General features: G+C 41.7%; 1 protein-coding gene across 2 annotated transcripts in view; it reads right to left on the bottom strand.

Moving 5' to 3' along the window:
* Window positions 1-17,160, bottom strand: part of ell (elongation factor RNA polymerase II) — a 133,498-nt gene that overhangs the window by 18,536 nt on the left and 97,802 nt on the right. For both annotated transcript variants that reach the window (XM_059991363.1, XM_059991364.1), the window contains 3 exons: window positions 16,415-16,665; window positions 13,814-13,938; window positions 1,721-1,814 (listed from right to left, as the gene is read on the bottom strand). In XM_059991363.1, the coding sequence (XP_059847346.1) occupies window positions 1,721-1,814; window positions 13,814-13,938; window positions 16,415-16,665 (470 nt within the window). The remainder of the gene's footprint in view (window positions 1-1,720; window positions 1,815-13,813; window positions 13,939-16,414; window positions 16,666-17,160) is intronic.

The following is a 17,160-nucleotide window of genomic DNA, read 5'->3' as shown; positions in this document are numbered from 1 at the left end:
TCAGGAGATGAGAATGTGTTTGGTATTGGCTTCACAAGACATCAGATATAAAACTTGCCAAGATAAGATCAGAATTGCCCAATTTTCAAAACTAATTGAAGAGTGCTCACTGGGTAAAAGACAGTATTTTAATCTGCTATTAATTTAGCAACTAGAAATAAAGCCTCTAAATTGTCTCATGATTTAATCAACAGGAATGCCTTTTATGAAGTTCAGATAAGTTGAAGTTAGTGGATGTAGTGTATATGGATTTCAGCAAGGCATTTGTTAAGGTATCCCATGCAAGGTTTATTGAGAAAGTAAGGAGGCATGGGAGCAAGGGGACATTGCTTTGTGGATTCAGAATTGGCTTGCCCACAGAAGGCAAAGAGTGCTTGCAGATGGGTCATTTTCTGCATGGAGGTCAGTGACCAGGGGTGAGCCTCAGGGCACTGCGACCTCTTCTCTTTGTGATTTTTATAAATGACCTGGAAGAGGGAGTGGAGGGATGGGTTAGTAAATTTGCTGATGACTCAAAGGTTTGGGGTGTTGTGGATAGTGTGGAGAGCTGTCTGAGGTTACTGAGGGATATTGATAGGATGCAAAACTGGGCTGAGAAGTGGCAGATGGAGTTCAACCCAGATAAGTGTGAGGTGGTCATTTTAGTAGGTCAAATATGATGGCAGAATATAGTATTAATGGTAAGACTCTTGGCAGTGTGGAGGATCAGCGGGATCTTGGGGTCCAAGTCCATAGGACACTCAAAACTGCTGTGCAGATTAACTCTGTGGTTAAGAAGGCATACAGTGTATCCTTCATCAACCATGGGATTAAGTTCAAGAGCCGGGAGGTAGTGTTACAGCTATATAGGCCCCTGGTCAGACCCCCACTTAGAGTACTGTGCTCAGTTCTGGTCGCCTCACTACAAGAAGGATGTGGAAACTACAGAAAGGGTGCAGAGGAGATTTACAAGGATGTTAAGCAAACACGAGGAAATCTGCAGATGCTAGAAATTCAAGCAACACACACAAAATGCTGGTGGAACACAGCAGGCCAGGCAGCATCTTCAGGGTCTCGGCCCGAAACGTTGACAGTGCTTCTTCCTATAGATATTGTCAGGACTGCTGTGCTCCACCAGCATTTCGTGTGTCTTACATGGATGTTGCCTGGAATGGGGAGCATGCCTCATCAGAATTCTGCTTGGAGCAATGGAGGATGAGAGGTGACCTGATAAAGGTGTATAAGATGATGAGAGGCATCGATCGTATGGATAGAGGCTTTGTCCCAGGGCTGAAATGGCTAACACGAGAGGGCACAGTTCTAAGGTGCTTGGAAGTAGATACAGAGGCGATATCAGGGGCAATTTTTTTAAAACGCAGAGAATGGTGAGTGCTAGAATGGGATGCCTGTGGCAGTGGTGGAGGCAGATGCAGTAGGGTCTTTTAAGAGACTCCTGAATAGGTACATGGAGCTTAGAAAAATTGAGGGCAATGGGTAACCCTAGGTGATTTCTAAAGTAAGTACATGTTCGGCACAGCATTTTGGGCAGAAGGGCCTGTATTATGCTGTAGGTTTTCTGTGCTTATATGTTTCCATGTTAATTACAACCACATTTTAGATATGATCAGTTAGTTAAATATCCACCAGGTGGCGCTATCACTGCCGTATAGAAGGGAATTTGGCTTTAACTGAAAAGCAAGACACAACAGGAAACAGCACTAAACCATTGCAGGTATCATACCTGTGGCGGGGAGGCTGAAGCTGTGCTGTCCTTTGGACTTGATGAAGGTGTCTCTCCAGAGCCCCCTCCAGAATTGTGCAGCTGAGAAGATTTCCTACACAGAGTAAATGAGTAGTTCAGGTCCAGGCAGAGGCAAAACAGTATTTTGTATGCTAACAATGCAGCAAAGATGAAGGGAAACCAGTTGCAATTAGGTTATCCTGCTGTACATTATTCATCTGATCACAACAGAATGTACATGAATCAAAGCAAAAAAACAGGAAGATCAAACCTGTCCATAAAAGGCTGACATCAAACAAATGCAAAGCTTTGATTACATGGGAATGCTGAGGGAAAACAGAAGGTCTGAACTGAATAGGTGACTCTTAACCTAAAAGATTTCAGATATGTTTATTTAAACAAATATATGCAAACTCTTCATATGAAACAAGTCACAGATCAATGGCAGAACAGAATAGAAGCATGAACTGTAAAACCAGTAATGCTAATCCTAAAACAGTGAACAGAACTGGTCCCTACTTCTTTTCCAATGTTATAACATTAACACATTGGATTCACCAGTTATATTTATAAAAAAACAGTACAGGGGTATTTGATAAATGTGACAATGATTAAAGATGTGTCTGGTCAAATTTAAGCATGATATAATATAACAATAAATAATAATTGAAACAGGCCCTTCAAGCCCATCTTGCTGATGCTGAACTATTATTCTGCCTGGTTTTCAGGGAACAGAGAAAAAACTACAGTCTTTCATGTGAAGTAACTACTCATGTCCACCCCCACCTACAGCAAGACCGTGGCAAGTGCAAAATACTTTGTCATTGAACAAAAGTTCACTTGGCAAATAGATATGAGTGAGAACTTTGTAGAAGTTTACCTCAGATTCCCTATTGGGGTTATTAATTCTCAATGCATTTAAGATCATGGTATATGGCTCTTACCTCACTCAGATTAGAAACAATTTTGCCATATTTATCCTTGTGAACCCTATGATCATATAGTACGTTTCTATCTGCTCATCCCTGTTATTGAAAATAATCATTCAAGTAAGCAAAGATGATATGCTTTTAACCTTAATTATAGGCTTGATAGAACATAACTCTCTCTAAATTTGTCCAGACTTGCACTATACTGTCTTTGCTGGATTCCTAGAGTGAAAATTCAGAAGCAAATACACTAAGTAAAAACAGTATCTAAATATATTGTCACGATATAAGGAGGATATGAGCACATTGTTGTAGTTTCCATGGTGTCCACCATAAAAATGCCATCACATCTGGTAAAAACTTCAGGTGATATATTCCCTGTTGCCTGGCAAGGAACTACAGGTCCTACTGGCTCAGCTGAACCTATTTGTGTCTATTTAAGGGAATGGCGGTCTCTAAGCCAATAGCACGGCTCATGATAAAATTTATTTCCAAGTTAGCCCATCTGAGAGCATACTGCAAACAGCAACCAATTAACTCTTGAGAATCTTAAGCTTCAAAAATACAAAACAGCAATCAAATCACACTTGAGACTGCCTTTGCTTGATTTTTACAGTAATCAGTATAAGAGAATGTAAACCTTATGCAAGTGTTGAATACAAAAAAAGGAAAAAGGATTCTATTGCAAGCAAAACACCTGCAAAAACTAATCCATATTTGTTCTAGAAGCAAAGTATTAATTTTATTTGTGAGGACTCCACTCCAATGATTTAATAAGGTTAACAGCACAGAATAACCAAGTAATCAGGTGAATATTGTAACTGTCAAATAATAGTTTCAGATTGCACACTCTTCCCAATTGCTGAAGAGCTGTTCCCTGAATAAGTGTGGATTCCACCCATCTAGAGGCACTATGTACATGAACCTCGCAATGTGGTAATTCAGAGAGTGATGCAGGGAATAACACATTAAAGGCCTTTGTTGGTTTCAACTCTGTCAATCTAGAAGCACTGTGGAGCACTTCTTCAAAAAACACCTGCAAACAAATTCTCATTTTATGACTGTTTCATAAAGCCATACAAGATGTGATTCTAACCAACAGGTGCATTATAGCACCAATCTCAATGAAGATCTATATCAAGTCTCTGCCTTGACATTTTTTCCCCAATCTTCCTCACTGCAAAATGTTATTGCTGGAGCAGTCCTATTCTACATCCGAAATGGGAATTATTCATTCAATGTCCATCTCCACTTGATGACTGACACCTTATTACAGAAAGTGAGCAGGAGATAGAGAGGAGCTACAGAGAGTTAGTCACCCCGAGGTTGTAGGAGTTAGATAAATGGGTGACTGTCAGGGAAGGGAGGAGCTCTGATAGTAGAGAGACATCCACCTCAGTAATCGTTATCTCGTTTTGGATGTGGTTGAGGGGGTGACCTGACAGAGGACAACCACAGCAATCGGGTCTCTGGCACTGAGCCCATTTCTGTGATGCAGAAAGGAAAGAGGAAGTTGACGAATGTGGTAGTCATAGGGGAATCCATAGCAAGGGGAACAGACAGGAGGTTCTGTCAGCCTGACAGAGATACCTGCATGGTGTGACACTTCCCAGATGCCAGGGTACGGGATGTCTCGGATCAGGTGCAGAGTATTCTAAAGGGAGAGGGTGAACAGTCAGAAGTCTTGGTACACATTGCTACCAATGACATAGGTAGAAAAAAGGGAGGAGGTTCTGAAGAGAGGACTCAGGGAGTTAGGTAGGAAGCTGACAAGCAGGACCTCCAGGGTAGAAATCTCAGGATTGCTGCCTGTGCCACATGCTAACAAGCTCAAGAATAACATGATCAGGCATATTAATGTGTGGCTGAGAGACTGGTATAGGGGGCAGGGCTTCAGATTCATGGATCATTGGAGCCTCTTCTGTGGGAGGTACAACCTGTACATAAAGGACGGGTTACACCTGAACCCAAAGGAGTCCAATATCCTAGCAAGCAGGTTTAGTAGAACTGTTAGGGAGGGTTTAAACTAATTTGGCAGGGGAATAGGAACCAGAGTGATAGGGCTGAGGAAGGAGGAAACATAAATAAACCAAAGATAGCGTGCAACAGAGATTTATAGAAAGGATAGGCAGGAGATGAAGCATAATCACAGGCAGGATGAGTTACTGGGCAATAGAGGCATGATGCAGTTAAAACAGAAAGCAACAAATACTGGACTAAAAGTTTTGAATGCACATAGCATAAGAAATAAAATGGATGATCTTGAAATTCAGCTACAGATTGGCAAGTATGACGTTGTGGCCATCTCTGAAACTTGGCTAAAGGATGGTTTCCATTGGGAGCTGAACGTCTAAGGATATACGGTGTATTGGAAAGATAGGTTAGTAGGCAGAGAGGGTGGTATGGCCCTGTGTTTAAGAAATAATATTAAATCATTAGAAAGGGATGACATAGGATCGGAAGGTGTAGCGTCTCTATGGATAGCTTTCCAGAACAACTTGTTGTTGAGCCCTCTAGGGGATCGGCTGTGCTGCATTGGGTTTTGTGCAATGACCCAGAGGTGATAAGAGAGCTTAAGGTTAAGGAACTCTTAGGGAACACTGATCACAGTATGACTGAGCTCACTTTGAAACTTGAGAAGGAGAAACAAAAATCCGATGCGCCGGTATTTCAGTGGAATAAAGGAAATTACAATGGCATGAGAGGGGAACTGGCCAAAGTTGAATGGAAATGGACACTAGCAGGAAGGACAGCAGAGCAGCAATGGCTGGAGTTTCTGTGAAAAATGAGGGAAGTGCAAGACAGATATATTCCAAATAAGAAGAAATTTTCAAATGTAAGAAGGACACTAAGTGGCTGACAAATGAAGCCAGAACCAAAGTAAAAGCAAAAGCAAAAGAGAGGACATACAAGGAAGCCAGAGCTAGTGGGAAGATGGAGGATTGTAAAGTTTTTAAAAACTTACAAAAGGAAACTAAGAAGGTCATTAGGAAGGAAAATGGCAGAGGAACTGAATACGTATTTTGCATCAGTCTTCACAGTGGAAGACATCTGTATTATACTGGACAATCAAGAGTATCAAGGAAGTGAAGTATGTGCAGTGAAAATTACAACTGAGAAGGTGCTCAGGAAGCTTAATGGTCTGAGAGTGGATAAATCTCCTGGACCTGATGGAATGCACTCTTGGGTACCGAAGGAAGTAGCCAGAGAGATTGTGAAGGCATTAGCAATGATCTTCCAAGAATCGAGATTCTGGCATTGTACCGGATGACTGGAAAATTGCAAATGTTACTCAACTACTTAAGAAGGGTGGGAGACAGCAGAAAGTACACTATAGACCTGTTAGCCTGACATCAGTGGTTGGGAAGTTGTTGGAATCGATTGTTAGGGATGACGCATGTGACAAGATAGGCCAAAGGTTTCCTGAAAAGGAAAATCCTGCCTGACAAACCAACTGTAATTTTTTTTGGAAATTACAAGCAGGGTAGACAAAGGAGATGCAGTAAATATGGTGTACTTGGATTTTCAGGAGGCTTTTGACAAGGTGCTGTACATGAGGCTTCTTAGCAAGATAACAGCTCATGGAATCACAGGGAAGTTACTAGCATGGGTGGAGCATTGGCTGATTGGCAGAAAACAGGAAGTGGGAATAAAGGGATCCTATTCTGGTAGGCCGCCAGTTACTAGTGGATTTTCACAGGGGTCGGTGTTGGGAAGTCTTTTTACGATGTGTGTCAATGATTTGGACTGTGGGATTAATGGATCTGTGGCCAAATTTGCCGATGATACAAAGATAGTTGGAGGAGCGGGTAGTGTTAAGGAAACAGAGCCTACAGAGAAACTTAGTTTAGGAGAATAGGCAAAGAAGTGGCAAATGAAAAACAATGTTGGAAAGTGTATGATCATGCACTTTGGTGAAAGAAATAAATGTGCAGACTATTATTTAGGTGGGAAGAGAATTCAAAATGTAGAGACACAAAGAGACTTGGGAGTCCTTGTACAGTATACCCTAACGGTTAACCTCCAGGTTGAGTCAGTGGTGAAGAAGGTGAATGCAATAGAAACATAGAAAGATAGAGAACGTACAGCACAATACAGGCCCTTCGACCCACAATGCTGTGCCGAACATGCACTTAATTTATAAAATTACCCAGGGGTACCCATAGCCCTTTATTTTTCTGAACTCCATGCACCTATCCAGGAGTCTCTTAAAAGACCCTATCATATCTGCCGCCACCACCGTTGCTGGCAGCCCATTCCACGCACTCACCCCTCTCTGCGTAAAAAACTTATGCCTGACATCTCCTTTGTACCTACTTCCAAGCACCTTATAATTGTGCTCTCTCGTGTTAGCCATTTTAGCCTTGGGAAAAAGCCTCTGACTATCCACACAATCAATACCTCTCATCATCTTATACACCTCTATCAGGTCACCTCTCATCCTCCACTACACCAAGGAGAAAAGGCTGAGTTCACTCAAACTATTCTCATAAGACAAGCTCCCCAAACCAAGCAACATCCTTGTAAATCTCCTCTGCACCCTTTCTGTGGTTTCCACATCCTTCTTGTAGTGAGGTGACCTGAACTGAGCACAGTACTCCAAGTGGGGTCTGACCAGGGTCCTATATATGTTGCATTCATTTCTGGAGGTATAGAATATAAGAGCAGGGATGTGATGTTGAGGCTCTACAAGACACTTGTGAGACCACACTTGGACTACTGTAGGCATTTTTGGACTCCTTATTTAGGAAAGGATATACTGACATTGGAGAGGGTTCAGAGAAGATTCATGTGAGTAATTCCAGGAATGAAAGGGTTACCATATGAAGAACATCTGGCAGCTCTTGGGCTGTATTCCCTGGAGTTCAGGAGAATGAGGGGGGATCTCATAGAAACATTCTGAATATTGAAAGATCTGAAAAGATTAGATATGGCAAAGTTATTTCCCATGGTAGGGGTTTCTAGGACAAAAGGGCATGACTCCAGGATTGAAGGGTGTCCATTTAGAACAGAGATGCAGAGAAATTACTTTAGTCAGAAGGTGGTAAATCTGTGGAATTTGTTGCCACAAGCAGCTGTGGAGGCCAAGTCATTGGGTGTATTTAAAGTAGAGATAGATAGGTTCTTGATTAGCCAGGGCATCAAGAGTATAGGAAGAAGGCAGGGGAGTGGGGATGACTGACAGATTTGGATCAGCCCAAGATTGAATGGTGGAGCAGAGTCAATGGGCTGAATAGCCTACTTCTGCTCCCATATCTTATGGTCTTACTCCAGAATCAAACTTACCCAACTTTAGTACTGGAGCTGCAGTAGGCAAATGACATTTGAAAGCAGAGCTGCAAGTAATCTCCAAATCAACTAAGGATGTATGCACTTTGCACTCAACATCTACAAGGTTCACTATACATTTAACATATTGCACAATACTGCCTTCCAACAGATTCAGCCCCTGATGAGACTCTGGGTGATGTACTTCACTTTAATCTTCAGTCAGCAGCAGCCTTTGGCTATCTGAGGAGAAAGGTACTTGAAATTCAAGGTACAGGAGATAGAGTAAATGTTGGAAATCTTGAGCAGTACACACAAAATGCAAGTCAATATTTTGGACTAAGACCCTTCATCAGGACAGGAAAGCAAAGGGGCAGAAGCCAGAATGAAAATAGGTAGGAGGTAGAAGAGCACAAGCTGCCAGGAAGTAGGTGAGTCCAGGTGAGTTGGATGGAGGAAGGAGGGTGAACGTGAGAAACTAGGAGTTCATGAAAAGCCGGAAACTAGATGATGTGAGGCCACCCTGCCCTCAAAATCTACTTGGCCCATCTCTGAAAGCTCTCTCTTTTTGATCTCTCTGTCCCCATCTCCAGAATAGATCATCTATACATGGTATCCACAAACCCATTGACTCCCAGTTACCTTGAATATACTATTTCCTAGCCTGTCACTAATAAGAAAGCTATTCCCTTCTCTCAGTTCCTCTGCCACTGCCACATCTGATCTCATTATGAGGCTTTTCATTCCAGAGTATTTGAGATGTCCTCTCTTTTAAAAAAAAGAACAATGGGATTTCCCTTCCATCACTATCAATGCTACTCTCAACCATTTCTCCTTCAATTCCCTCACGTCTACCCTCACCTCCAACCTAACAATGTAAGCTTCTTCTTGTTCTCACCTTTCACCTCTGTATCCAACACATCATTTTCCGCAACTTCTGCCACCAGGCACATTCACCCCCCACCCTACTGATCAATCTGCTTTCTGCAGGGATCGCTTTCTCCATGACTCCCTTTGTCCACTTGTCCCTCTGGTTCCCACCTCCTTCTCTTTATCCCATGGTCTACTGCCCTCTTCTATCAGATTCCTCTGTCTTCTATCCTTTGCCTCTTCCACATATCACCACCTAGCGTCCAACATCATTTTCTTTCATAGCTCCTCACACCTACTTGCCTTCCCCCTCTCATCTGGACTTGCCCATTTCCGGCCAGCTTGTGCTCCTCTCCCTACCGTTTTGTTCTGGCTTCTGCCACTTCCTATACAGTCCTGATCTCAGTCCAAAAAATTCCTCCATGGATGCTGTCTGATCTGTTGAGTTACTTGAATATGAAGATTTCAAACCAGACACAAAATTTAACTTATTCTGCATCAGTGATTCTGGTGCTCCTACTGGCTTGGACTACCAAGGGAGAAAAAAATGAGGTACGAACGCAAGCTAGCCAGGAATACAAAGGAGGATAGCAAAAGCTTTTTTTAGGTATGTGAAGAGAAAAAAGATAGTTAAGAACAATGTTGGGCCCTTGAAGAATGAATTGGGTGAAATTGTTATGGGAAACAGAGAAATGGCAGAAGAATTTAATAAGTACTTTAGATCTGTCTTCACTAGGGAAGACACAAGCAATCTCACAGATGTATGGATGGGCCAAGGACATAGGGTAACAGAGGAAATGAAACAGATTGACATTCGGAAGGAAATGGTGATGAGTAGACTGATGGGACTGAAGGATAACAAATCCCCAGGTCCCGATGGTCTGCATCCTAGGGTACTAAAGGAGGTGGCCCTGGAAATTGCAGATGCATTGGTAATCATTTTCTAATGTTCCTTAGATTCAGGATCAGTTCCTGAGGATTGGAGAATGGCTAATGTTATCCCACATTTTAAGAAAGGAGGGAGGGAGAAAGCAGAGAACTATCATCCTGTCAGCCTAACATCAGTAGTGGGGAAGATGCTAGAGTCCATTATTAAAGATGAAATAGTGGCATATCTGGATAGCAGTGATAGGATTGGGCCGAGCCAGCATGGATTTACCAAGGGCAAATCATGCTTGACTAATCCTATTGGAGTTTTTCGAGGATGTAACCAGGAAGTTAGACAAGGGAGATCCAGCGGATGTAGTGTACCTCGATTTTCAGAAGGCATTTGATAAGGTCCCACATAGGAGATTGGTGGATAAAATCAGAGCTCATGGCATTGGGGGGAAGATATTGACATGGATAGAAAACTGGTTGGCAGATAGAAAGCAAAGGGTAGCAGTGAATGGGTGTTTCTCGGAATGGCAGGTGCTGACTAGTGGGGTGCCACAGGACTCTGTATTGGGACCACAGCTGTCTACGATTTACATCAATGATTTAGATGAAGGCATTGAGAATAACATCAGCAAGTCTGCTGATGATACTAAGCTGGGTGGCAGTGTGACGTGATGAGGATGTTAGGAGAATTCAGGGTGATTTGGATAGGCTGGGTGAGTGGGCAGATACTTGGCAGATGACGTTTAATGTGAATAAGTGTGAGGTTATCCATTTTGGGAGTAAGAACAGGAAGGCAGATTATTATCTGAATGGTGTAGAGTTAGGTAAGGGAGAAATACAAAGAGATTTAGGAGTCCTTGTTCATCAGTCACTGAAGGTGAATGAGCAAGTGCAGCAGGCAGTGAAGAAGGCTAATGGAATGTTGGCCTTTATTACAAAGGGAATTGAGTACAAGAGCAAGGAAACCCTTTTGCATTTGTACAGGGCCCTGGTGAGACCACACCTGGAGTATTGTGTACAGTTTTGGTCTCCAGGGTTAAGGAAGGACAACCTGGCTGTAGAGGAAGTGCAGCGTAGATTCACAAGGTTAATTCCTGGGATTTCAGGACTGTCTTACACAGAGAGGTTAGAGAGACTGGGCTTGTACACGCTGGAATTAAGGAGATTGAGAAGGGATCTGATTGAAACATATAAGATTATTAAGGGATTGGACAAGATAGAGGCAGGAAATATGTTCCAGATGCTGGGAGAGTCCAGTGCCAGAGGGCATGGTTTAAGAATAAGGGGTAGGTCATTTAGGACAGAGTTAAGGAAAAACTTCTTCTCCCAGAGAGTTGTGGGGTGTGGAAGGCAGTGGAGGCCAATTCTCTGGATGCTAAAAAGAAGGAGTTAGATAGGTATCTTATGGATAGGGGAATCAAGGGATATGGGGACAAGGCAGGAACTGGGTATTGATAGTAGATGATCAGCCATGATCTCAGAATGACGGTGCAGGCTTGAAGGGCCAAATGGTCTACTTCTGCACCTATTGTTTATTGTCTATTAAAGTAGTGCAGAGATGATAATGCTGTCGCCAAAATATCCACTACCAACTGCAGTATCTTCACCCAGGCCAAATAAACTGACATCAGAATACTACTGGGCAGACAGAGGAAAAAATCCCAGAATGCTTTCAAAACCTCAACAAAAAATGCAGCAACCCCACTGACTCCTGGGAATTCCTGGTCCACGACTGCTCAAACTGAAGGAGGAACATTTGGGAGCACACACAAGCCCAGAATAAACAGGAGTGCACCACCCACCCACCACCTGCCCCATTTGCAGTAGTCTTCATCAACCACCTTGGAATCCACCATACTAGAGTGAAAGTCATTCTGACACTGAGGGATATGTGAGATGAGTAACATTTTTCAGCGTGGCAACTGATCCTATAACTACACGGAGCAACTTTTTTTTCTAGAATAATCATGATTTATCATGCAACTTTATCAGCAGAGTAAGGTTTGGTCAATATGAGATTTAGTTTGAAATTGAGAACAACTATTTATCAGGAGTTGGAAAACTGCCAAACTAAGACTTTGAAAGAGCAGCCACTGCAGGGGCCCATTTTGAATAAAATGATTGTGACTGTCATGTATTTTGTTGTCAAAAAGAACAAAACTGCAAAACTTCAGATTTAGACAGAAGTTTGGATGACACAAACTAACTGGTGATGAATACAGCAGGTGCATTAGCTAAGGCCACCATTCTGCAACAGTACATCTTACTCAAAGTGATGTGGGAACAGCATGTGGGTAGAGGGGAATGGACTGCCATTTATATGGAATTTTGAGTTTCACTCTGCTAACTAAATACTCTCAGCTTGATTATATCAAACAACCTAAAAATTCACAGGGAAAATGCAGGAGAAATAAAAATAACCAAGGAAATAATAAAAAAGAGGTTCACAAATTAAGGATCATGAATATCCTTGCATTTCAAGCTGCCAGACCATTTCTGCATGGGTGCATAATTGTTGCTGCACCTAGTAAACATCCTTTAGAAGATGAAAAACAAACATGCCAAAATGATGGTGTTAAAATGGTTGAAGTATCAGGGTAGTTTCCACAGACTGTGCTGCGTTCCACAGAGTTTAGAAAACAAAGGTGCAACTGGGAGGTAACTGGAAAAACTGCATCAGAATCTTTAACTTCAATGATCATTACATAAAGGCAATGATTTTTTAAATGGCAGTGCCATTCTTTCAGAGGTTGGAATGGAGAATCCCTGTAAATCAACATTTCCTGGGCAATATCCTGGAAGCATCAATACTTCCGTGTGAAATGGCAGTACAATACATGTCATCATCTCTAAGGGAACTTCCAGTCTTTAACTGTTTCTGGAATGGAAGGAATGGTCCCGGGGAGGGTGAGGTGAGGGGAACATTCACAGTTTGTCAATATTTCCAGGGATTTCCCCACATGCGTATTTCCTGCCCTATGACATCATTTCCTGAGTGGTATCATACAAAAGAAAATTTAAAAAGGATGGAGAAGCAAAATACCTGACTGTTATTAAACATCCAATTGTTCTTAAACCCCTCTCTTCATGAATCCAACTACGACATAATACTATTGTGCCTACACAATAGTTATTGCACTTGAAATAATTAATTGTACCTTGTGCAATTCCAATGTAACAAACAGCCGCCAGATAAAAATTCAGAAAATCCCTTTACCAACCCTTATGTATTCAAAATTTGCAAACATTTGCCAGGAGACATCTTTTACACCTCAAAACTGGAACTACAATGCTCAGGTGGATATTCCATCATATGCTAAGTGCAACATTTAAAAAAAAATCTTCTGGGTTCAAATTTGATGCTTAATATTGCTAGCGGTGGGTTCCACAATGATTCGGTGGGGCGGGGGCGGGGGGGGGGGGGAGCTTGGATATGTTAACAACACATTGCCTTGTCCTTCTACGTGCTGGGGTGTAAAGAGTTGCATTCACAGAAACTTTGATTTACTGCAGTGAATTTTACAGACAACATGCACCCATGAGCTCTGGTGGTGGAAGTGGACAGTGTGCTGTCACAAGTAGGCAGCTTGGTTCAGAATGAAGAGTTATTTTAGCATAGCCCTACAGACAGAGGGGTTTCTGAGTACCTGTCTGTTGCAGAGTGACAATAACCTATGTCTGACCTGCTGTAATGACCAAGTATTTTAAGTGGCTGATCCAATGGTGTTACAGCTCAATGTGACAATTCCTCTCCATGATTCCCTGCCTACTCCCACCATTTGGGCATTTTGTCAGTGGCAAAGTCATTGATCTTGATAACATTAAATGGAAGCAGGCCCCAAAGGTCAAGGAGAGATACCTGTGCTCTCAATCTTAATGATTAGTTCACAATTTTTTGACTTGGTCTGTGCCTGTACTTAACAGCATAGTGTAAGTGTTGATGTTCATCTGTTCAATCCTAATGGAGTGTTAACAGTGTTTCCTCACTATCATTACAAACCTAACTGAAAGCCTATCTTTTCAGAGCAACTCTGGTAATTTCAAGCTTTTATTTCCTTTATTGATTCTACGAATCCACCACCACTCAAGCTCTGTAGAACTGCTTAAGGTATTTTCTATACAAGTGCCAATTGTTAATGTAACCTACCGAACAAGAACTCTCTTTAGTAACTGCTGGTCACCATCTGAGTATCCAGGCCAGTCCCTTTGGATCTCCTTGTATGCAAAGTCTTTCAAGGTGAACGTACCATCCTTCACATTCAGGTTAGCAACCTGCAACACAGCAGAAAACAACTCAGCCATTGTCATTATCTAACCCCTGCAATATTCAAGTGCTTAGTACAGATAAAATGGAGAAAATGATTCAATATTCTCAACACTAATACTGTCCCCATGGTCAGAAAACTGCTTTGCAGTCAATTGTGGCTGTCATTTGGGTTTCAAGCAATTTCCAAGAACACTGGACTGGATCAGTTGCCCTTGAGTAACTGACCTTAACCTTGCCAACCACAAGCAAAATCTGTTACTTGTACTCTGGAGACATTTCCCAAGGTATCATTATGAACTTTATCAGAAGAGATCTCATCAGCAACAAATTCAGCACACCACATTGTGAATCTGGAACCAACATTAACTCAATGAAGAGACCAGAAATTGAGAGAGACATTGTGTTATTCACAAAAATTCCAACAAAGGATAACAGCTGAACAACAATCCCTTTTGTGGGAACTTTAATGGTTACTTCAGAAAGCTCTTGGTATCAGTGAACTTTCTAGAATGTACACAGATATGGACCTCAAATGGAAAATTGGTAGCAAAGTCACTGGTACCCAAGACAGAAATGAATGATCTATAATGCCTGGATCACGTAGGATTCAGTGTTACAAACTAATGGACAGTCTGTACTACAACAACTTTTCTCCTAATGATACCAATCTGCCTGGTTTCACTAATCCAGAGGACTGATTGATAACTGACATTTATTTTCAGGTTTGACAAGACTTTAGTTCTGGGAACTAGAAAGTGATACCAAACCAATCAACCAATCACAAGGAAAGATTTTTGATAAATAAGAAATAAGGAGATCACTGATATTAAAGGTCAGTAACCAAAGGCTAGAGATTTAAGGTAATCAGTCAAGATGTAGATCTTGTCCTCCTGACAGTATTCTTTTCCAAGAGTGAATTATTAATATTAGCCATTATTTATTGAGCAGGCTTGTTGGGCTGAGTGGCCTACAACTACACCTAATTCATATTTATATGACTACATGGAATGTCTTAGCTGAATAGTGGAAGAATTTGGTACGTAGAAGAAATAACCCAAGAACTTTTCATAACATAATACATCCCAAACAGATACATTACCAATGCAGTATTTGTAAAAGAGAAATTACTGGGATATGAGGAGAGGACAGTGGAATGGAACTGATTTAAGTGGTTCCAAAAAGCTTCTAGGCAAACAAAATGCGTGGAATAGCACTTGTCTGTACTGTATGATTCTTGGTACCAAGAACTTCTGAGTATGTACACACATGGAGTGCAGCATCCTCTCAATGTCCTTTACCCATTTTCATCAATTGCTAAATTGATTTATTATTGTCACATGTACTGGGGTGCAGTGGAAAAACATGCCTTGCGCACAGACCATACATATCAATTCATTATAACAGTACATTGAGGTAGTCATGGTGAAAGAATAACCTTGCAGAATAGAGTTACAACACAGGGAAAGTGCAGTTCAGATAGGCAACATGGTGCAAAGTCACAACGAGGTAAATTATGAGGTTAAGAGCCCATCTTAATGTACTAAGGAACCATTCAATAGTCTTCTTATAGTGGGATAGAAGCTGTCCTTGAGGCTAGTGGTGTGTGCCTTCAGGCTTCTGTATCTTCTGCTTGATAGGAGGGGAAGAAGAGAGAATGTCTGGGGAAGATGGGATATTTGATTATACTAGTTGCTTAATCATAATTGGTAATGGTGCTAATTACCAAATATGATTACGGTAGCGAGAAGTAGACAAAATACCGATGAATGAACTCTTCTCAGGCTTCCAGCTGGGTACAGGTATCGAATACATCCAACGTCTTGAAGACAAACTGCCATCTTCATCAGGGATTATTCCCAGGCATGTCTGGTCTGGTGGTACTTATACCACACTGTAGTCTGTCCCTCCTGATTGGTTAGTCCTCATCCAATCAGGTTTCCATTCTCCCACTTTGCTTACAATCAAATTCTAGTTCTTCCTTAGAGCAAGACTTCCGTTTTTGTTAAAATTCTTTTCCTTTATTTTATTTCAATGGGTTCCTTTACCAGGCAGTCCCAAAAGCCATTCATTCGTACGGCACAGTAGTTTGTGTGCCATTGAAGTCAATCCTGTGGCCATTGCGAATGCAGTGTTCTTCTCCTGGTAACCCAAATGGATAGACCACCGGTGCTCCTTGATGTCAGTTTCCACCGTGTGTCCTGTTTGGCCAATATATGCTGCTCCACATTCACAGGGAATCCTGTAAACACCAGCAGACCTGAGCTTCAGGTCATCCTTGACCCACATAAGCTGTGATTTGACACACTAATGTTCTCAACAATCCATGCTACTGTCAATGACACTGATTGTTTGAGCTGCTAAAGACAACAAGCAAGCAGATACTTTTAAAAGAAAATCTCATTGGAACACCTAGCCCTCTTTATTTTGGGTTACTTTCAGAATGGGGAAATAACTTAAGACATACTTGGAGAGGTTGATTACCTGTTGCAGGAGATTTTCCAAGGAGTCCTTGTCCTGCTGACTGACTCCGTCCTTCTGCAATCGAACAATTAGCTCTGGTTTTTTATAGGGTTTCAGAGCCAGTAAGTGGATGACTCGGTCTCGATAGGGTCGTTGGGAAACACTGTTAGTGCATTTCTTCATCACATTCGCCACGTTCACTGGTGTGGGCCGTCTCCTTTCAGGAACGGCATCAGGAATGCTGCCAGTTAGTTTGCATAGCACTCTTTTAACTGAAAGTAGAAGAGAAGCCAAAATTAAAAGTGATCACAGCAGCTACAATGAAACCCAAAAAAGCCAAATATGATAAACCAATGCCTGGAGTATTAAAACATATTCACATTTTATGCTGCATGTATCTACCAAAATTAAACACTACCTTTTCAGCAGTCATGGAAATAAAACATTAGTTAATAATTGCATAGCAGGATGCACTGGGATTGGTAATTAAAATATAGTGATAAGAGTCATGGGAAATTTATAATATGAGAAGTTACTTGGCCTATTGAGTTCACGGCAGTTGAATAAAAGTGCCCCCCAAGCTAATCCCACCATTCAGCATTGGGTCTACTCTCCTATAGATTATGGTTACCTGGAGAAGGCAAATTTCAGAGTTGTATTTGCATGCGTACTTTGACAATAAAACAAACCATTGATCTTTAAAGTGGTAGGGTTTTCACTCTGCCTGGGCCAATTGAGGGTTCTGTTAAGAATTAATCTCCATGATT

The sequence above is a fragment of the Hypanus sabinus genome, chromosome 16, assembly GCF_030144855.1.
Source record: "Hypanus sabinus isolate sHypSab1 chromosome 16, sHypSab1.hap1, whole genome shotgun sequence".
Lineage (NCBI taxonomy): Eukaryota > Metazoa > Chordata > Chondrichthyes > Myliobatiformes > Dasyatidae > Hypanus > Hypanus sabinus.
The sequence above is the reverse complement of the archived record's forward strand: the minus strand, read 5'-3'. Positions and strand labels throughout refer to the sequence as shown.